The 21,854-nt window shown below is 36.6% G+C and overlaps 1 protein-coding gene across 2 annotated transcripts; it reads right to left on the bottom strand.

Moving 5' to 3' along the window:
• Nucleotides 1-314: 314 nt before the first annotated feature.
• Nucleotides 315-13,608, bottom strand: LOC103144063 (immunoglobulin-like and fibronectin type III domain-containing protein 1). 2 transcript variants are annotated; one of them, XM_016675691.1, is made up of 28 exons: nt 13,490-13,608; nt 13,030-13,106; nt 12,777-12,836; nt 11,707-11,829; nt 11,409-11,548; nt 11,184-11,283; nt 10,471-10,513; nt 10,214-10,385; nt 9,222-9,420; nt 8,789-9,061; nt 8,326-8,682; nt 8,041-8,150; nt 7,570-7,672; nt 7,301-7,426; nt 6,965-7,084; nt 6,600-6,716; nt 6,168-6,292; nt 5,892-6,033; nt 5,515-5,808; nt 4,587-4,883; nt 4,253-4,432; nt 4,026-4,154; nt 3,624-3,932; nt 3,416-3,501; nt 2,289-2,481; nt 1,919-2,215; nt 1,510-1,836; nt 315-489 (listed from the first exon to the last, which is right to left on the bottom strand). In XM_016675691.1, exons 2-28 carry the CDS (start codon nt 13,073-13,075, stop codon nt 485-487), a joined length of 4,473 nt encoding a protein of 1,490 aa, XP_016531177.1. In that variant the 5' UTR covers nt 13,076-13,106; nt 13,490-13,608; the 3' UTR covers nt 315-484. The 2 variants fall into 2 exon arrangements, with proteins under 2 accessions (XP_016531177.1, XP_016531178.1); XM_016675692.1 differs by having other exon boundaries at nt 7,570-7,659; nt 8,031-8,150.
• Between the last annotated feature and the right edge of the window lie 8,246 nt (nt 13,609-21,854).

Consider the following 21,854-nt stretch of genomic DNA (forward strand, 5'->3'; position numbering starts at 1 on the left):
AGGTATGCACTCCTGATTTGTACGTCAATGTGGCCCGGTGAGGGTGGCCAATATGCTGAAGTGGCCCTTGGTGAAATTGAATTTGACACCCCTGTGTTAGAAGGTCAGAAGCTCTTAAAGTAAAGTTCAGGCTTTCTGAATGTTTTACAAAGTTTTTCTTTGGACTAAAAACAAATCACTCTAGGATACACAAAAACCAAGGAGAGGTTTCATTACTGTACTGTTAAAGGTACTAATCTTATTTAAAATATCTGAGGCAATGAGTCACTGTATTTAAAAAATTAAATATAAAAGACAACAGGCAAGAGAATAAATTATGTTTGGAAATATTCATCCACAGAATGTCACAAATCGAGAGCTTTACTATTGAAATGGCTTTATTTCCAAAGCTAAAATTGAATCCACATTATTTCAGTGTGTCACCACCATCCTCATCTTCTCATGATGGACAGATGACCTTCGAATGTCGGTGTCTTCAACTTCTTCACTCTGTATAAAGACACAGATAACACCATAATTAACTCACATTTACTACTTTCAATCTGTTATTAAAAGTTTACATAATCCTGTTAAAATACTAGATATAAGTGACATGAAAAATTTAAACCAAAATAAATTTTAGAACCTTTCTACCCTCAATGTGACATATAACCTGTACAACCCATTTAAAAAATAATCTAAAATTGTTTAAAGGGAAAAATAGAAACTTTAATTAAAATGGTTGCACCCACCTTCTTATAAGATTGTGTTAAAACGTAACCACCACATTTAAGCTTATGCTAAGTAGGAGTGAGTAAAAAAAAATCTGCTATCATTGGCAGGATCTCTTTGTCAAAAGGTATTGATCATGAAAAGACTACGAAACAATTTCCAAGGCATTCAGTATGTTGGGAACACTCCAAAGATGATCTTCATCAAGCTGGGAAAAATACTGCACAACAGGGATCTCACCAAGAATTGTAGATTCATCCAAAATTGCTGAAAAGATGAGATGAAAACTAGTCAAGGAGGTTCCTATTGTCTGAAATGACTGCAGTGAAGCAAAATGAGTACCAGGCAATGTTTGCCCGTATGGCAGAGGTGACAAAATTATCCCCTATTCTCCATATTTACATGCTATGAGAAACGATGGCAAGACAGAAGTGTTTTCTTAAAAAACCCCAAAGAAAACAATGCATTTTGCTGAAACAAATTTGTATATTCTCACATACATGGGGACAATGTGCTAACACCTTCTGATAGAAAGTTGTCAGTCTTTACCTGAATCTAACTGTAGGTCTATGGGACAAACTGAAGAGAGCTGTGCATAGGAAAAAAATGTCTTTAGTTTTGCAGCATTTTTACAGTCCCTCGCTGGAAATATTTCAGCCTGTGTGTCAATTTGGTTATGCAGGTTATAGCTCCAAAAAAGGGAAACATTTCGTATGGAAATCAGTATCACCTGGCATGCTAACAGGGGTGTGTATACTTTTTTCGTGAAACAGAAGTGCAGCCATGTTTCAGTCTTACCTCTGACACTGAGCACTGTGGAGCATTCAGCTCGTCCTAAGCTGTTATCAGCAACAACTTTATACTCTCCTACGTCTTTGGGGCCTACACGAAGTATCAGCAAGGAGCAGACACCACATGTGTTGGAGACGTAGTAGTTGGTATCTGTGTTTATGCTGACGTGGTTTCGATACCATGTGATACGAGCTGCGGGGTCTCCCTTCACTGCACAGCTCATATAACACTCATAGCCTACTGTTGCAGTTTGAGGCTTCAAAGGTACAATGAAAGATGGAGCACATCGCAGATCACAGTCCTTTCTAGATGGCTCGGTTATCACCATTTTTTCTGCAGGAGATTACAGATAGAGTTAGTGTGTTTTTCTTAAAGTTAACTGCTTTGAACCAGAATACAAAAAAAAAAAAAACACCTTTCTTCTTTTCCATCCCCCAGATTGGGGATTCTGAGGGTGCTGATACACCCATGTCATTTTTGGCGTACACTCGGAAATGGTACTCCCTCCCTTGCATGATGTTGCAAACTGTGAACCTGTTATTGAAGAGCCTGTCGGCCACTGTGGTCCACGTGTGCTTGGTGGATTCCAGTTTGGACACTGTATAGTGGAGACGATCATCACGCTTCTCATCAGGAGAAGGTTGCCAGATCACAGTCACAGTCCCAGGAACACTTTCTTCCAGTTCCACTGGTCCAGGAGGCTTTGGGTCATCTGGGAACAGAGTTTTCCTTATATAACTGAAGTCACGCACATAAGCCAAAACTCACAGAAGACATAGTTTTACCTGTTACCCTAACCTCCGTACTGAAAGTTTCCTGTCCAACAATGTTTTTCACCAAGACAGAGTAGATGCCTGAATCCAAGCGCTCAGAGGTGGGAATCAGCAGCTGAGATGAGCCGTCAGAGTTACTGATTGTAACACGCTTCATCACTGGGACATTGTCTTTTAACCATGTAATTTCTGGCCATGGGGAAGCCTGTTTATAAAAAAAAAAAAAAAGTAGTGGTGTAGCTTGAATAGAATTAGGTTAAAACAAAAGTTGGATAACTTTTCAATTCGCCATTCAATGAATAGTATTGCACAAGTGCAAAACCTACCAAGATATGGCCATACACTTAAACTGACTAGCCAGGAAAAGAGAGTAATCATCAGTGATGTAACTAAAAGGCTAATGATAACTAGAGGAAATGCTGAGGTCCAAATGTCTGATCAAATGAGACTGTAACATGTTTTCAGCATTCTCAATCTATTTATCACCCTGATGACATAATCTGTATGGTGGTACATATTTTCTTTAGTGACAGAAAATAGTTTATCCAAAGATGGATGTAGTTATATTCAGGATAGTCTTTGAGGAAAACATTTTGGATGACTTAACACTGAGGCAGATGTCCACCTACCAGCAGGACAACAATAATAAACATAAACCCAAAGCTACAATAGCATGGTTAACATGAAGTCATATTCATGTACAACAATGGCTAAGCCAAAGTTCAGAGCAAAATTAAGTCTTTAAGTCAAGACTTAAAAACTGATCTTGAGAAAAGCTCTTCAATCTGTCTCAGCTTGAGGTACTTTGTGATGAAGAGTGAGCAAAGCTATCAGAAGTATACCCCAGAACACAGCTACAAATGAAGTAAGACGTTGCTACAAAGTGTTTTCTTCACAAATATTTAAAACTTTACACAATTTCTTCTTTGTCAAAATCGAGAACAATTATACTTTTTCTTGATCTGTTGCACACAATCTTCATTAAATGCATTGAAGTTTAGGGTTGTAACAGAACAAAATGTGAAAACGATTGAGGGATGTGAATACTTTCACAAGGTACAATATGTTATAAGCGAACATGCTAATTATAAAAAAATATTTTTACTCAGAGTCAGATCAGTGACTTGAATAAATCTTACCTCAAAGTTAACAGTTATCCTGACAGAGTTTCCTGCCCTCACAACCATGAAACTCTTCATCTTGTTGTTTGTGAACCTTGGTCTCACTTTATTGAGAACAAGAAAATCAGTTTTAGTTTATATTTAGACTAAAACAGAAAAAGCAAATACTAAAAGCATCAGAACAGTAGAAATCATGCAGTGTAAATTATTGCTTTTGTTGACATACCAGGCAAAGGCATTGCAAGGATATAGTTTGGCAGCTCCTCAGGTGTGCCTTCTCCCCCATCATTTATAGCAATAACTCTCACCCAGTACATATCCATAGACTTGAGGCCTTTCACGTTAAAGGAAGTCATGATAACGGGGCTGCTGTTACAGCGGCACCACTCTATGCAATCCGCCCGGCGGATCTCAACAAAATATCCCTTAGCTTCATCCTGTATGCCTGGTTTGTCTTCAGGTTTTGTCCAAGTCACAACCATGTTGCTGTACGATGTTTCTGTCACCTTCAGGCCTGTTACTTTACCCGGAGGCTCTAGACAAATATAGGATTGATATGATTAGTATTTTCAGTACGTGCACTTTATTTATCATATTTGGTTCTTTAATACTATTTTCTAATACTTACTTTTAGGATCCCTTGCGAAAACAAACTCTGATGCGCTGCTAAATTCACCAGCTCCTGAGAGGTTTACGGCACAAACTCTGAACTCATATTCCATACCTTCCACAACATCTTTCACGGCATACTTTTTCTCTAGAAGCCATTTTAAAGCAAACAAAAATAAAACAATAAAACAGACATACTCATTTGCAGACACACTCATACCACTTCCAGATACTGTAAGTAAATACCTTTTATTATTTCATCTGGTGCATTAACGCAAGTCCAAAGATTACTTCCCTGCTTGCGCTTCTCTAAAATATAGCCCAGGAGACGTGACCCTCCAGTGCTAGATGGGGAAGACCATGAGATGTTGATGCAGTCATTGAATGCACTGACTACCTTGGGAGGTGCTGGAGGGCCTGGAAAAGCTGAAGAGTTCAGAAACAAAACAGAAATCGCGTGAAGGTGAAGCTTTACTTAGTTGCAACTAAGGTTTTTTTTTTTTTTTTCCAAATTACTGCTGGAATTCTTTTCAGATTTTCAGCACATTTCACAAACATCACTAACATTGTTTCGACTTACCAAATTTTCCAGCTTGCATTTCATCCGTCTCCATCACTTCGCTCATTCCCTCTGAAGTTACTGCCCAGATGCGGTAGCAGTACTTTCTCCCACGGTCCACATCTGTGTCCCGGTAGATGGGCACACCTGGTATTTCACCCATTTTCTTCCAGGTGTTTCGTCCCACTTGCTGACGCTCCAATATGTAGTTAGTCACTGGTGAGCCGCCATCATCCTTTGGGGGACGCCACTTGAATTCAATGCATAAGGCTGAACTCTCAGTAACCTCTGCAGGTCCCAGGGGGGGAGAAGGCTTGTCTGAAACATCAAAAAAAAAAAAAAAGCTTTGTGAAGTCTCTTCACAGCTTGTGAATAAGGGATTAAAACTGCATTTTGTAAAGGCAAATATGCAGAGTTAGTTCTGGGACACATTTTTTATCAAAACAAGGGACCACACTGTAAGAAAACAATGTATTAGTCAAAGAGCTACCATTTGAACGTACATTCAGATCTGTGACAGAACAGATGGCCTAACATTCAATTGATGCATTTTGGTGTAGAAAAGACAGTTGTGATAAATATAAGCCATATTTTCCAGAAATATTATATTTATAAGCAGCAATCAGTCAAACATCACTTAGCGTTCTGCTGGATTACTGGTAAGAAAACATTGCTTGACTCGACAAACTGGCTTCTGATTTTTTAGTCTTAGAAACAATTAAGATACAGCAGTGAAATTTACTCCTGGGTGACCTGCCATTTGTTTGTGTGACAAGATCTTTGATAACGTCTAGTTCAAGTTTTAGAAACGTCACTTTGACCTAACACAAATACCATGTTAACCTTCTGCTCATAACATCTTAACCTAGATTACCTGACATCTAGAATCTGCTTCGTATTAAAAAAGCAAACCCACTCGTTGATGTCTAAACTGCTACAAGTCACTTACCAAGCACAACAAGCTGTGATACTGCCTCAGTGAAGCCATGGTCATTTTTAATCTTTATCTTGATCTCTCCAGTGTCTCTTCTCTGGCATCTGCTCAGGAGTAAGCGGGTGTGACTCGCAGATCTTTCTATCATCGTGCTGTTGTCGTCTTTCAGCTCATCACCATCTTTGTACCACTGAACTTTTATAGGTTTGTGGCCAATGAACTGGAGCTTATAGATGACGTTGTGTCCCACTTTAACTGCCAGAGGCCTGGTGAAAGCACTGAGGTCTTCTGGGTCAAACCTTGGAGGATCTAAACATATCAATCCAGTTGAGATAATTTTAGTTCTTTGACATTATTAATCATTTATTTAATTCCTGGATGAATACACAGACCTCGGATGCTGAGCATTGCCTCTGTCTTACGACCATCTGCTTCAAAGCGATACTTTCCAGAGTTGTCCTCGCTGCATTTCATTATCACTAATTTATGGATGGGTCCATTCATAGTGATGGAGACATTATCATCTGGGTAAATCTGTTGGGGTTTAATATTTAACACATGAAATATCTCAAGCACAGCGACGGACAGTATTTAAGCTAAGAAACAACACAGTATAAAATGACAACTACTCTGAGGCAAAAAAGATGAATTTGACCTTCATGACAAACCTGTTTTCCATCTCTGAACCAGACTCCCTCACGGTCTTCCCTGCTGAGCTTACACATTAACTCAGCACTCTCATGGATGATTGCATCGACATCTGACAAACCCCAGATAAACTGAACGCCTGGATCTAAAGACAGAGTCGAGTTTATTTTTAAATCATCATGTCATAAGAAATTGGAGTTACTGAGATATATGTTGCTATATATATTTTCTTTCAAGCACATATACTGACAGTGCCTAGCATCATGACCCTGCTGAACATTACAGCTCTTAGTGGTTTGGATACATCAGCCAAATGGTAAATTTGGTTCACTTAAAATTGATGTCAAAAGCAGAAAAACGGAACATGTGCAATGTGGACTGATGAGTGTTCACCAAAACACACAGAGAAATGTACAGAGAAACCTACAGCATGCATCTAATTGATTACTCACCAATCAACGAATCTGTAACCAGAAGGCCTTGTCTTTTACGCCTTGTGTGGTTGGCAGAGTGGTTCACATTTTCAGTCTCGTCACACTCACCGTGCTCTCCAGGAAACACACACTTGCCTTTTAAAATCACAAATACATTTTATTTGCCTACTTTTCAATCCACTAGGCAGACAGAGTAAGATATAGCTCTCTTACATCTGTAAACATGGCAAATCCTAGACATTTTGTCTTCATGTTAATGAAACATTTAACTTTTTACTCATACAATAACAAAGTGTGCACTCGTGTTTAGAGCATATTATTTCCAAAGGTCTGCCGCCTTTGATCAAAACAATAATTTTATGCAGTGATGTTGTACTTCTTACCGTTGGCTGCATGTTGAGACTTTTTGTTTTGCTTTAAACTTTGTTGATACTTTCCTCGGTCAGCGGAGTCCTTGATCTCCTCAGTGTTTAGTTCATCGTCGCTTACTTGTCCATTTGAATCTGTGTGTCAGATATTATTTCAAAAAGTTATCCACATGCAAAAAAATATTACAGTTCCATTTGGCTGCAAAATGTTGTCAATTTTAATTGGGTTTAAAAGACTGGGATAATCAGTTCTTACAAGAGTGGAATCTAAAAAGCAGTTTTATTTAAATTTATCTTAATATAGTGATTCGAAAGATATGTCAGTTTCTTAATATTAATATCCTTTCTTACCTGATGCCTGTTCTTTCCAGTCTGCATTATTTGTTTTTTGTTGGTTTCTTGCTGACTTATTGCAATTCTTATTTCCTCTGAACTGATTCAGCTGTTGGACAACATCATCCCATTGATCTATGAACTCTGCACAGATACACACCAATAATATAAGCATATTTAAGGACTTTTCCCAAAGCACACTCAAGAAGAAAATATGCCATAAAAAGTGAACTATTCTTAGGTTGTTAGTTCTGGAGCGGTTCTACTTTTTATGAGATGTTTCTCACCGGTTACATCATGCTCTGCTTCTTGGTCTTGCTGTATGTTTGAAACATTACTCCCATGTCCAGGATCCTGACTGTCCTCAAAGGGCTCTCCTTTAATAGAATCAAATGAACAGTAAATGGGAGAGGCAAATTAGCTGTGAAATCAGTATGTAAAGTAAAAGTTACTAATATGAAAAATGAAATGCATCACTATGTCCTTGTTGTAATTGGCAGATCTGGTCTTTTTTTTCTTTAAGCCTTTCTGGTTCAGTCATTTAAACAAATGTATTTCAGAAGTACATGTGACTGATCTCTCTTTAAACTCAGTTGTTTTTCAGTCATCTAACAGCTACTTATCCCTGATTTAAATCCAGTAAGGGGAATGAAATAGAGAATAACTTGTTTTTGTCCTGATCAGAACGCTTAGCAGCAGTTGTAGTAGGTTGTGGGACTGGATTCATCAGGTAAAAACCAGACTTTACCAGCTTGGCTTGTCCTTTGTTTTTCCTTCTTTAGGCCCCCAGCTCTCATTTGCTCCCCTTCTCTTGTCACATCACAATCCTCAAATGTTGTTAAAGCGCCATCTTTCATGATTTTCCTCTCTTTAAACACAGAAAACCAGTTAATCTTAACTGAGCCACCAGTAAGCATGAATTAAATCCAGTAAAGTAAATGTTCTCAACAATACTTTGTGTATTTTTCCTAAAAAGCTTTTTCTACAACAGTGTTCCTAGCAGGTTGTGGAAATGGATTTTTCAGGTTAAGAACTGACTTTACCTGACGTTAAGTTACAACCAGCTTGACCTTTGGTTTGTTTCTTCTTCTTTAGGTCACCGTCTTGTGTTATACACCCATTATCCTCAGACGTTGTCACAGTGCCATCTTTTGTGTTTTTCCTCTGCGTTTTATTTCTCTTATCACTTCCACTGCAGTCGTCTCCCCTAGTTAGTATTTCTCCTTTCAGTTTTTCTGCTTCTGAGTATTTTTCTTTGACAGCTTTTAAAATCTTCTCCATTTCTCCCTGGATTTTTATTTGCTGCTCTTTGGCCACTTTTTCCAGGTCAGCCTGAACCCCGGCAGCCTTCGCAGTTTTGCGGATAGCTTTCTTAGCATCACCTGTCGGGTTGCGCTGATCTGCAAGCACGTTAAGAACGACGAATACGTTGCTCATTTTCAGCCAATCACTGACCACATCACATTGGTATCTGTTAATGGATTGTTCTGTAGAAAAGGATGTTACCTTCTACCACCAGCCAGGCACTGCAGGAAATAATCCCTGCTACAGCAGAATAGATTCCTTTGTCCAGTTTCGTGCAGTCCTTGATGAGCAGCCGGTGGATGAGTCTGTTGTCAGACACAGTTATGTTGCACTTCTCCCCATCTTCCAGGAGGACACCTTTTCTCATCCATGTAATCTTAGGTAGAGGGTGTGTTAGCACACACTCAAAGAGAGCATCATCACTTTCTTCAGCTTTAATCTCTTGAATTTTGATCACAAAGTCCACATTGGAAACTAGAGGGAGGGAAAATGGCACTTTAAGAAATTGAAGCAATTCAGTTCAACCTGTCACATGTAGCAACAGTCATTAATTGTCTGTATTGAAATAAAGCAATTACATATATTTTTTTTTAAATTCTCAACAGTGTCAAGCTCGTTTTGTTTTTGAACTTACTTTTGAACTCTGTGAGGAGCAGGTCTTTTTCAGCATTGACCAGAGTTAGATGCCTGTTGTGGCGATTAGCTTCTTCAACATCCCCAATATAAATCCCCGTGTCATGTTGCACGGTGCCTTCGTTTCTGAGGTAGTTTTTCTTCCCAAGACTCTGAATGTCCTGTTTTTTAGCATCATTGTCATAGGAAATTATAACATCCTGCATAAGTGAAGAAGCGCAGGAGTTAAAAGTATTTGGTAGTTAGTGTTTAATCTAAAATTCCCACCTTAGCCCAGCACAGACATGTTTATTGGACGCATTAACACTTTAAAACATGACACTGGATTGGGATAGAAAACAGAACACTGGGTTGTTGTTGGAGTTAGATTATTAAAATACAAAAATTAATTTCATCAGCCCTTATCAAAGGTAATAAATGCCATTGCTATGAGTGGAGATTGAGAAGGATTTCGGAATCTCAGTTCAGTTAATGAAAAGCTGTTAGAAACGGTTTTGCAGTTTGAGGTACAGCATTTCAGGGATGGACAGTATTTTCCAGATCGCACAAATATCAACAGATGTTGAAGAGTGTGTGTCTGTCCTGCTTTTACTAATCCTGCACGCTCTGCTGCAGCAGGCCTTGTAGATCTTTTCCCACCTTTCAGGGGGAAAGAAGTGATTTTCTTTTATGCGTTAGCCACACTCCAGAGAGCTGCTCTGCCGACCACTGCTACATTCTCACCTCTGGTCGCGCAGAAGTACCAAATTACACACAAATCGGGCCATTACTTCTGGTCCTTAACTGGGTGCTAAACGTTTCTCTCTACAAGCTTAATTGAAAGTTGGCAGCTGTGGCAGCAGCACAGATTTTGTTGACTGGGTGAAGTAGCTCACAGCTAATGCTCTGAGATTGTATTATTGTTTTTTATTGGCATTGTGATCATTAATACATGCTGTAATAAATTCACATAAAATGTATTGCCATTCAATAATATTTGTTACATTTTCATACCTTCTGCTTGTTTTTTCCTTTCTGGTTTCTCTTCTCCTCAAGTTTCTTGAGAATCGTGTTCAAGTCTGCTACGCCATACTCAGAACAGATGCTCTCGTAGTCTCTTTTGTCAGCATTCATCATCGCATCCCAGAAAGTTTCATCGTTATCTCCACCTGCTGTCTGTGCTTTGCTAAAGTATTTAACATTGAATGTCACTGTTACTGTAATCAATGTTGCATCAGAAATGCTAGGATTGAGCTGCTTAAAATGCTTACCTTTTCTTTAGCAGCTTTCTGAAATCTTCAGGAATTGTTGAACCTGGACAGAAGCAAAACATTTGCTAACTTATTATTATTATTATTATTATTATTATTATTATTAATCTAAAGTTCTACTACTGCACCAAACATTTCTACGACACTAACACAACGTGGATATTTTAAGTCACTTTGAACATTTTGAATACAGTGATGTACAAAAAGAATCTGCCCACTAATAAGTTTCTGTTTTCACTTTCTTGTTGAATTTGAATGTTTTAAATCATTAAATAATTGTTAATATTACACAAGGTCAACTATTTAAATACAAAATGCTGTTTTCAAATAATGATTTGCTACAAGTTTATCTTGAGTTTGATTTCACTATCTGCACACAAAAAATCCTGTCAGATGAATAAGTAGGCTAAAAAACATTTTACACAAAAGTTCAAGAATAGAAAAAAAGTGATTGACTTAATAATAATATTTTTCTTTTTTAGTCATTACTCTCTATACTAGTACAATTTAAAACACTACATCCTAAAACTTGCATCTAAAGATGCTCTTTATTTTTAGTCTCTATTAGTAGCTTCTGCATTCACATTGTAGAGGTGCTGCCAACTGCTCATAGTCTATCACAGTTGAGTTCATATGAATTTATATTTCTACTTAATTGTTCACAGTAGGCAGTGTACAATTTAAAGTAACATTAACTCAGAAGTCAGTCTTACCATCAATAATGCTTAATGTTGTGGTGCAGACAGCTTTGCCACATTCATTCACAGCGTAGCATTTGTACGTATCAGCCTCCTCTGCAGACACTTTATGAATCTGAAAATGCATACATACATACATACATACATACTATGTTGTAGTGTTGTCACAACTTCCTGCTTTGCTCAGTTTTTTTTTTTTTTTTTTTGCCAAACTGTGTTATAACACATTCAGTTGGTTACCTCTAATATGTGTTCCCCTGTTGATTCATCATATTTCTTTTGGAACTTTTCCTTGTCTGCCAGATTCCCTTTCGCTCTTCTCCATGAAACATCTGGTTTTGGGTCCCCTGTCACCACCGCCTTGAAAATGGCTAAATTTCCTAAAAGGATGTTTTCAAAAGATTCTCATTTGTTGTTGCATTTTTTTTTAATTTCAGCTTTGTTTTGGTGAAAAACATATTTCACCAAAAAAAAAAAAAAAAAAAAAAAACACATTGAGTCAATCATATATTTTTTTTTGTTTTGATTTCATGTGTACCTTCCTTGACTGTAACTGGCATGGGTTTGCACTGGAAGTCTGGAGTACTTTTACCCTCAGGTAAAATTGCTGCATACTGTGTGATCATCACTCCAGGGGTTTTAGATCTCCTCCGGATTGCAGCTAAATTAAGTAAAAAGAATGTTGAGAGAATTATTCAATGAAAAGGGTTTTAACAAATCAATAATCAGGTCAACCTCCTTCTTAAATGAATGTGGAAAAAGAGTGTTTTATTTATTTCAAAACTAAGAAAAAGTGTTATTTTTAACTGCCGAAATTACTTGTGTATATTTGCAACTTTAGGTTTCTGCTTATCTTTTATTTCTTTCAAGTACATTTATAAACCATTTTTAACATTTGTTTGCAAAAGCCGGAATGTATTATTTATACGTTATAAAAGGCTACAAACCTGACTCATAAATATGTACACTTTTTGGATTTCCAAAGGCATGTAATCATGTAATAAGCATAGTGGATTTGACCTATAATCTCTTTTAAAAAGTTCTTGCTGACAGCTACAGATTATTTACTCTCACTATCATTTTATCTCAACTGACCTATTCCTTATTCTACAGGAAAAGTTAAAGTTAGTAGCTGCTAATTTTCCAAATCACTTTAAAAAATAATCTGATCGTCACTTTGTCCTATTTGCTGTTTTTATTTTCTACTTCATAATTTGTATAGCATGCACAACAAGCTGAGCTAAAGACAGAGAAACAAAACATTAGGAATAAAAGTTAACACGTGTAGTTAGTATGTGTTACAATAAGCATATACTGTGTGAGTTTATTTCAGATTTTAATCCCAAGTGAACAGATCAGAGTCAGGCTATGGATGTGTATTTCTGTCATGATATCCAACAATCTGGGGATTAGAGCGAAAACAGTGGAGGTACTCGTTCACGTCTCTACTTCAAGACTTTAAAATGCACAACAAATTTAAAGCAATGACAAGCAATAAGCAGGCAGTGTATTTAAGTAACACAGTGAGTGTCATGACTGTGTCACAAAATGTCTATTAAAACCAAAACAGAAAGCACACATCCCCCAGAAAACAGCTAACTCATTCACCTGATTTGTTGCCAGACACCTCATTAAAACGTAGAATGTACTGATGAACCAGGGAGAAACCTGAATTGAATAAACAGAGATAAATGAATATACATCACATAATATCAGAATATTATGGCTGATATAACACCAGTGATGCATTATTTTGTACTCTTTGGGTTCATCTGAACATATTGTTACATGTCATGTGAGACGTTTACGTATAGACTCTTGAAGAAATTAATATGAATAATAAGGAAATGAACTACTGTACGTGATGGTCTGGTTGCTAACTGATCTGGTTTGCCTCTTGTCCACATCTTGACTAGAGTTGAGAAAGCAAAATGTGATCTGAAAATCAAAAGACATCAATGTCAATAAAAATTTAGCTCAATGCAGATTTTATCATTCATTATCGTCTTTGCTCTGTATTATGATAGAGAAAAACTACTCATCTAATTACAAACCAAACAAAAGAACCTAGTTAAACTGACTAGGACTAAACGTGCTAGATCAGTTTAAATACTCGTCCCTGAAACATTAATATATTCAGTGATAAATATTACTTAAAAAATAGATGATGGTCCGTTTTTTATTTATTTATTTATTTTTTTTTTCATGACTTCAGTGTTTGGAAATATAAATACTCAGAATAAGATAGCGGAAGTCTATTTTCAAATAGAAATCTGATAGTTTTACACGTAGTCACACATAAACAGAGATGAGTGGCTCACCTGTTTCCAGCTCTGTGCTCACGCCGCCTCACACAGGTTGATTGTTGTGGTATAAATCTGCTGCCTCTTAGGTTCTACAGACTTTGGGTGGATGTTTCTGGTTTGAAAGTCCGCGAGCTGCCTCTGCTGAGACGGTTTGATGCTGAATGCGGGTGGCTTATATTGTTAAGGAAGACGTGGGGGTTGGGAGGGTGAGAGGGACAGCGGGGGGATTAAGGCGTCCAGGGTGGAAAGATGAATAAGGAGTGGGGAGGGATTGCTGCTGGGTTTGTCTGTCACAATAATTACTGATGGCAAAATGCAAATCTTTAGAAGACAGCTGTCTTTGCTTTACTGGTTATTTTAGATTTAATTAAACACAGTTGTCACAAAGTCACTCTTAAGTCTTTCATAAAGAGTTTAGGTCACCTAAGCAAAGCATTAATCTGTGAAAATAATAGCAAATTGCTTGTTATTCATCAAAAAGCATGCATTTTTGTTATCTCTGTGTCCACATAATGTGATTTCAAACAAAGAGCATGAACTATGCAAAAAAGAATTGTAGAGGAGCAAGATCCCACTTTATATTATTGCTATAGATTTGGATTTCAAAGCTAGTTAGTAGCTCTTACTTTCTAGTGAACCTCTACATTTTTATGAAGCTGACTTTTTCTTTTTTAATCCACTCGCTTGTTTTATTAAACCTAACAGTTGCCTGGATACCATGAGAAATCACATGATGCTAACAAGGCACTAATCTGTTGGTATGCAGTGTACTTCTAACGTTAAGACACATTATGTAATCAAGGTTGTGTCATTTCTGTGGTACAGGCTCTTCCTCTAAAGTCTTTGATGCCAACTTGTTCTTGGAAAGGGACGGTCAAATGAAGAGCAAGGAGTTACTGATGAAGGTCAGTCAACAGAACGTTGAATATATTTGTCACATTAAGATTCAAACCATGTCTCTGAAGTGTGAACAGAGAACAAATAAAAGTCATGCTATAAGTAACCCATTGTAAGGCATTTATAATCAAAGCATAATGAAGCAACCGGGGAGCGGTGTCTTAAAGTGAGATGAATATAGTTTTTGATTAACCAGAAATAATTTTCTCAGTTTCAGTGTTTAACAATAGGAATTACAGAACATAATTTAAGGTGCACGCTTAATGAGATATCGAGCTTATAGAAAAGTTCTTGAAGTAGAAGTTTGTTTTTTTTATATTATGAACGTCTACATTCATTTTGAGCCATTTTATTAACGTTAATCTAATTCATTGATGATTTGAGGCTTTCATTTATGCACAACGCTTTTACGATTCCAGAGCTTATAAGGCTTTATATGTTGACCCAAATATATTTCACAACAGCAGGTGATATACATTGGCGTCTAAATTAAACAGCCTTTGTTTTGACAGTTGCTTTTCAAAGTTCCTCTTGTGATGTAACAATGTTTAACTCCTGTTATGTTCTCTCCATGGAAACTTTTTCTTTGGACACATTAGGCATCATGTATCCAAAATGGGAATGCTTTTGACTGGCACCATAATTTATCACCTCAGGTTGGAGAAAGCTCCAGCTAACAGATGCTCATTAAATCTACAGTGTATGTCCACAGCCCCCAGAATTTGACTGGTATAGACAAATTAAAATATATTGTTGTTCATCGGCATTAACAGTTAGTCTTCAATCATTTCATCTTGTAATTTTATTTTTATTTTACATTATTTTACAGTACAATCAAAAACTTCTATGTATTTCACCAAATCAAAGCAAGACAATGACCATAAACATATGACCGTATTTATTTATTTTTTTCTGGTTTCTAATATAAAAAGTTCCCAAGATGTTATAGTCCCTGTGGCAGTGGAAAATACAGAGAACCATTTTTCACAGTGACTCGGTGAAAAATAGAACTCAAAATCTAACTAAATACTATCAATCTTTTATCTGGCCTGAATAATATACACCGTGTTAAACTATTAAATCTATGAGCACAATCCAAAAAAATCCAAGATCCCAATAGTGTGTGCATCCTGTCACGCTTGACCTTCCACATGCTGCACCTCTAATTCAATTGGCTCAAAAGACTTTTGAAATGGCCTGAGCTCACATAAACCACCTGGATTAGTTATTAAACCCCCGCTGCCAACTTTCCTTATATTGACAAAATGTCACGCAGCATAGCTTTCATTCCAGTCATGGCAAACCAAAGTGAGCTGCTGCTGAGGTGCTAACTAGACAGCTAGACTCATCTCTCTGTACTACAGATTTCTCTGTGGGCAAAACCTCAACTGTAGGACCTTGTTCCTCAAAGGTTTGATAGCCATGTTTAGCATGGTTCACTTGACACAGCCACATCTGTCAGATTTTTCATGCTTTAACTCTTGGAAATATTACAAAATGTTAAATACTATCTTGATTTTGCTGAATAGTTTCTGCTATGGATGCTGGAGAGTACATGAGTTTACTAGTACAGCCACAAAAGATGTAACGTCTTAGAAAAAATTTATAATTTGTGTCACATACTGTGTTTCAGAAACTCATATAAATTCATTAGACATATAAACTAAAACGACAGTAACTAACAACAGATAGAGAGGAAGACTTTCAGCAGATACATAACAGAAGGCTGAATTTGCTGTATTTTATCATTTTGAACTTCAACATGTCTGTTTTGGAACAGGTTTGATATGGAATGGTTGGCAGTCTTTTGGAAATCTCAGAGATGGCAGCATAACTCCTTGGTTTGCAGTCACAGTAACGCAGAAAAATTGCTTTGTGACATTTCTCCTCCTTTTTCATGGGGATTTTGGTGGTCATTAAAACACTGTGTAATGTGTAATACATGCTTTTGTTCTTTTCTGTGCAAAGTGCTGGAGGGTAGTTTCCACTTTCAATTTAATAGATTAGTTCAAGTGGATCCAAGAGGCATGGTATAATTACCATAGGCCAAGTCTATTTCGGTGAGACAGATTAAAAACAAAACCTCTCCCACCTCTGACATTTATCATATGATCAACAACTTCTTCAAGTCACATTGTTAAATTTTAATGACACTTTGTTCTGTTTTGCTTTATTAGTAATATTTTTCAACAAAGCACTTACATTTTGCCAAAAAATCTTTCACATAGAGCAATTTACTTTCCTCCTAAAACAATGTACTGATGGTGAGTCCCTGTTGCCGTCTCATTGTCTGTGTTTTTCAGAGGAAGCTCAAAACAGCTTGATATATTGAATCACTGTCACCCACCCCCAGCAGTATGTAACTTGCTGTCATGCAAAAGGCCTTGTTGCTTATCTTTTGTGAAAAGCTCCCTCTGCTTTCTGTTCCCAGTGCTCTATATGGGATAGGGTGTTTCTGCAGCACAGAAAACGTAAAGTTAATTATTGCACTGCCATTGAAGTGTTTTAAAAGAAAATCAAAAAGTGTAAGAAGCAATTTAAAAAGACAGCTGTCAAAAGGTCTCTTTTTGGTTGCAGGGGAATTAGAGAGAACAAGACTTTCAGCAGATAACAGAAAGGCTGAATGGAATGCAAAAAAGTTTTTCTATTTTATCATATTGAACTTCAACATGTCTGTTTTGGAACATGTGGGATATGGAAATGTTGGCAGCAATTTGGAAATCTCAGATTTAGGTCAATCTTGTGGATTATTTAGGGAATACACACAAAGAACTGCCTACAGTTAGTATTGGTGAAAAATATTGGCATGGCTCAAGTGAGATCCTGGACAAAGTTTAAAATTATCAGCTCCTGAGACTTTTTCTGTCATATAGTTAGTGTCTCTCTCTCAAATAAATTGTTTAAAAATTAAAAAAGCAGTTGGTACCGCCTTAAACTGGGCCTGGTATAGCAGAATGGAAGTCGATTTTGTATTGCACTGGCCTAGTCAAAGTACTAAATTCACCTCTAGTTAAATATGATAATAAAAGACCTATCCATAAATTAATGTACACAAACTTAAGTGAACAGATATACTGTAAATATTTCACCAAATAACCAGAAGACAAATTCTTTAGCCAGCAGGATTAAAATGGGGTGTTAAAATCAAGAATACTGACATTTTAAGCCAAAAAAAAAACTGTCTTCACTAAATTCCTCTTTTTAAAATAATGACAGTGTAATACTTAATTGCATAATGATTCTCTGCAGCTCAATTTAACTGATTTAAGGATGTTATAAAGACCACATAAGTTTTTTTTTTCTTGTTGTAATATGTTAAAGCTATAAAAGCTATGAAAAAAAATAACATTTTCCTCTTGATTTCATAAATGGTAAAAAGCTCCCCCACTGACAAGAAAAAATCAAATCTGTGTGATAGGGGGATTCCCTGTAATGAATTCCTCTCTAAATCCTCATCACAGCTTTCTGATGGCCCATCTCCATGCCCATTACTCACAGCTCCAAATGCTCCAAGCATTATTAATTCTCCTCACTAACAAATAATCTGTGTGCTTTCAACACTCAGACTCCGGCTGTCTGATTGGTGCTTGTACACTCTCTCCGCAGAGCAATAGCGGAATGAATTCACTTGAGAGCTGACCTATTACAACAAAGCTTTACATACTTGAGAGCTTTATTCTGGGATGCAAGTAATGTTCTCCTGCAGAAATATAAGGTAGAGCACAGACATGTGTCGCAGAGGTGTCCTTGCTCTTGTCTTAGCTGGGATCAACACCAAGGTTATTGTACATTAAATGATATTGCATGCAATGAGTAACTTTTGCGTATTTGAAAACAGAAGTACAAATAGTGAGATTTCTGTTTTTCTGCTTGTTTCCTGGCAAGTAAATTAGCACAAACTTTTCTCTCACATTTTATAATCATAGTTTAGCTTGTTTTAGAGCATTTTCTTTTTGGATAGTCAAGGAATATATTTATTGTAGTTTTGTAAGACAACACTTACAAAGAACAGTTTTTTTTTTTTCAGTGAAACTAATTGTGTCTATATGCGATACAGTCTTAGAGATTCATTTGTTATTATATGCGGTTACTTTATATGTCTTTGGACATACCTGACATGTTTCAACGTTGCACTTCTCTCTTCGTCTGATGTCACAACAGCTTAGAGAAATGAACTGGCTTTATCAGCTTCAGATTGTTTGTGGTGACAAGCTGACAATTTTTCAGTTGACAAAAAACATGTGCCAAATTTAATATCTCTAATTTAAAACAAAATATTTAACATAACCTGCAAGAAAATGTTTGGTGAAAAATATGTGATTACTGTATTGAGAAGTTTGGGTGATTTAAATCCAAAGTGTAACTTTTGAAATGTCCCTTACAGAGGAAGCATTGTATTTCAGATGCATAGTGTAATGATTCAAACCCGTTGATCCTGATAAAGTTGTCAGACACCAGACTGACTATTTGTAGGCATGATAATCCATGGATTATGCCACCATTAACATACAAGCTAATTTTAGATTTCTCAACAATGTTAAAATTTCAATCAAGTCTTGCATTTTTGTGCTGCATGATGTGAGCACAGTACATTGTTGAGAATGGCCTTTACAAATGTATATTTTTCATAAATATGAATACAGAAGCACTATTAAATTGCTTTTAAAATAATATAAACTATCTCGGTATGTTGCACTTTGGATTTTGATCTCTTTTTGGTTTTCCATATCATTTAACTTAAATGATTGAAATTTCTATTACTTTTTTTCAGTAAGTACCTTTTTGAAATTTGAATTGAGTTGAAACCCCTTTATATTGAAATTCAAGTAACTTTTTTCTCATTAATTCCACAAGATGGCAGTACATTTCCTTGGTTTGCAGTCATGGTAATGCAAAAAGATTTCTTTGTAACATTTTGACCTTGGTTTTCATGAACATTTTGTGTGGTCATTAAAGCACTTGTTTGTCTTTTTTTTCTTTTCTGTGCAAAGTGGTCAATCGGTTTCTATTTTCAGTGTAATAGATTAGTTCAAGTGGATCCAAGAGGCATGGTATAATTACCATAGGCCAAGTCTATTTCGGTGAGACAGATTAAAAACAAAACCTCTCCCACCTCTGACATTTATCATACGATCAACAACTTCTTCAAGTCACATTGTTACATTTTAATGACACTTATCTCTGTTCTGTTTTGCTTTATTAGTTAAGCACTTACTTATTTGCCCAAAACTGTTTTACATTTAGCCATCCATTTTCTTCCTAAAACAAACTATTGTTGGTGAGTCCCTGTTGCTGTCTCATTGTCTGTGTTTTTCAGAGGAAGCTCAAAACAGCTTGAAATATTGAATCACTGTCACCCACTCCCAGCAGTATGTAACTTGCTGTCATGCAAAAGGCCTTGTTGCTTGCCTCTTGTGAAAAGCTCCCTCTGCTTTCTGTTCCCAGTGCTCTACGTGGCTTCTGCACCTATCTGACTGTTAGATATAACTGATTTAACCCAAAAATATTCAATGTTTATTTAGGATGGGGACTGTTCATTTAGTTTGGCTAATCAAAAATGCTTATTCCATAAAAACGAGATAACTGTGTTTGTTGTGTTATTTTATTTTATGAAAAAAAAAACAAAAAAAAAACGAACGAACAAAAAAACTAGAAATGATAAATCGGTTAAATTAAACTTGCAGTACAAAATGTTGCAAAATAACATTTTCTTCTAGTACAAATAATAATTTTCTGAAAAGGTTTCAAGCCAAACAAAAAAGTGGTTATCTTGTTGGTACTGGAGTTGTTATAAACTGTCTGCCGGTGCTGGCTGATGGTTCAAAAACAAGTAAACAAATATTAACTGCAGTCATTAACAACATATATTGATATTACCATTTACATTAAAAAAAAGAAAAACAAAATCATTCTAGACCTGTCCAGGATGTGCCCCGCCTCTCGCCCGGAACGTTAGCTGGAGATAGGCACCAGCACCCCTCCCGACCCCACTGAGGGACAAGGGTGTTCAGAAAATGGATGGATGAAAATCATTCTAATATATTTTACTTCATTTCTTTGCATCAGGTTCCTTGTATATTCTCCTTGCAATCAATCCCACAAACACAATAGTCACCCAATTAAGAGAGGAAAAAGAATAAGATTTTCTCACAGTTAGCTTCATTGTTCTGTAAGATCACGTCTTGGCCCACCCGAAAAACGACACAAAGCAGATCTGAATCTCTCAATTTTGAAACAAGTTGAGGGCAGCATTTCTAACTAACTGACTGTACTTAAGCATGGACTTTTAATGAGAAATCCAGCATTTTAGTTTATATTTTTTTCCCATGAGCTGAGTTCATATAGAAGATAAATTTGTTGTGTTTACTGCATGTTACCAAGATCTCTGATCCTTGATAATTAGTTGCCTGTTTCTTTCACTGTAATTTACATAGATATATCATAAATGTATCCATTTTGCATGGATGACTCATTATTTAATTTTAAACAAAGTGAATCAGGGAGACATTATCAGCACAATTATGGGTGGGAAATCACCATCAAGGAGGGATTTGTGAATCATGTGCAAAGTCTGGCTTGCACATGCATTACAGGTGCCAAAACTGTCCAGCCGTACATTGCCCAAGCTACATTATTTTTAGGCTGTGATGATTCTAAACTAAATATTTCATGACTCCCAAACTGTTGACTTAAACAGATGGCCTAGATTGAAAATCATCCATGTTGACTGGCAGGAAAGACGGCTTACATAAATGGCATAACCAACAAAATGAATGGTGAGATATAACCAGGTTCCATTATTTTCTTGTGTTTTTCGATAATCATCTAAGAAGGAAGTCTCCAGAGAAAAACAGCTTAATGATAGGTATTATAAAACTGTTTTCTTTCAGTCACAATGCAACAAAAACCCTAAAAGAGCTACTTACTAAACCAAAGGCAAATTACAGTCAACTTCAATTAATTAAAATATGCACTGCAATGTTTCCTCACTGCTATTGCTAAACTACAACCAAAAACAGACTAGAGTTCTAAAACAGCACAGAAAATAAATGTTATCATTCACAACAGCTCCTTCTGTTCGCTGATTGGCCCAGTTGAAATTGAGCTGGAAATCAAGCTCAATGGGAGAAATCTTTAACCGTGTACTGAACAGACATGAGAATTGTTCTACATAAAAAGGTAATGGTCAGGCTAGGTCTAAGAGTCCTTTAGGTTCCTTTTGGCAGACTACAGACAGGCTGCCATGTGCCTTTTATTAAGGAGCGATTTTCATTTGACCACTTTACCTGATTGGTGGATAGCAGAGATGGTTGTCTTCCTGGAAGAGCAGAGAGTGAGGCGGGGAATTGAAGCCTCACTACATCACGATTCCTTTCAGACATTTAATTTCACTCCATATCAATCTTTAAACAGTTTGACTTTATCATCAGCTTTCAAACAGCAGGGTCATTTATGATTCCAGTGGTGAACCATATCTATACAT

The sequence above is a fragment of the Poecilia formosa genome, unplaced genomic scaffold (genome assembly GCF_000485575.1).
Source record: "Poecilia formosa unplaced genomic scaffold, Poecilia_formosa-5.1.2 Scaffold120, whole genome shotgun sequence".
Classification (NCBI taxonomy): Eukaryota; Metazoa; Chordata; class Actinopteri; order Cyprinodontiformes; family Poeciliidae; genus Poecilia; species Poecilia formosa.

Coding starts and splice junctions, on each gene's coding strand:
- LOC103144063 (XM_016675691.1), bottom strand. CDS start 13,075: ATGTGGACAAGAGGCAAACCAGATCAGTTAGCAACCAGACCATCAC. Junction 12,837..13,029: donor GTTAGCAACCAGACCATCAC/GTACAGTAGTTC, acceptor TATTCAATTCAG/GTTTCTCCCTGGTTCATCAG. Junction 4,433..4,586: donor AATGCAAGCTGGAAAATTTG/GTAAGTCGAAAC, acceptor TGAACTCTTCAG/CTTTTCCAGGCCCTCCAGCA.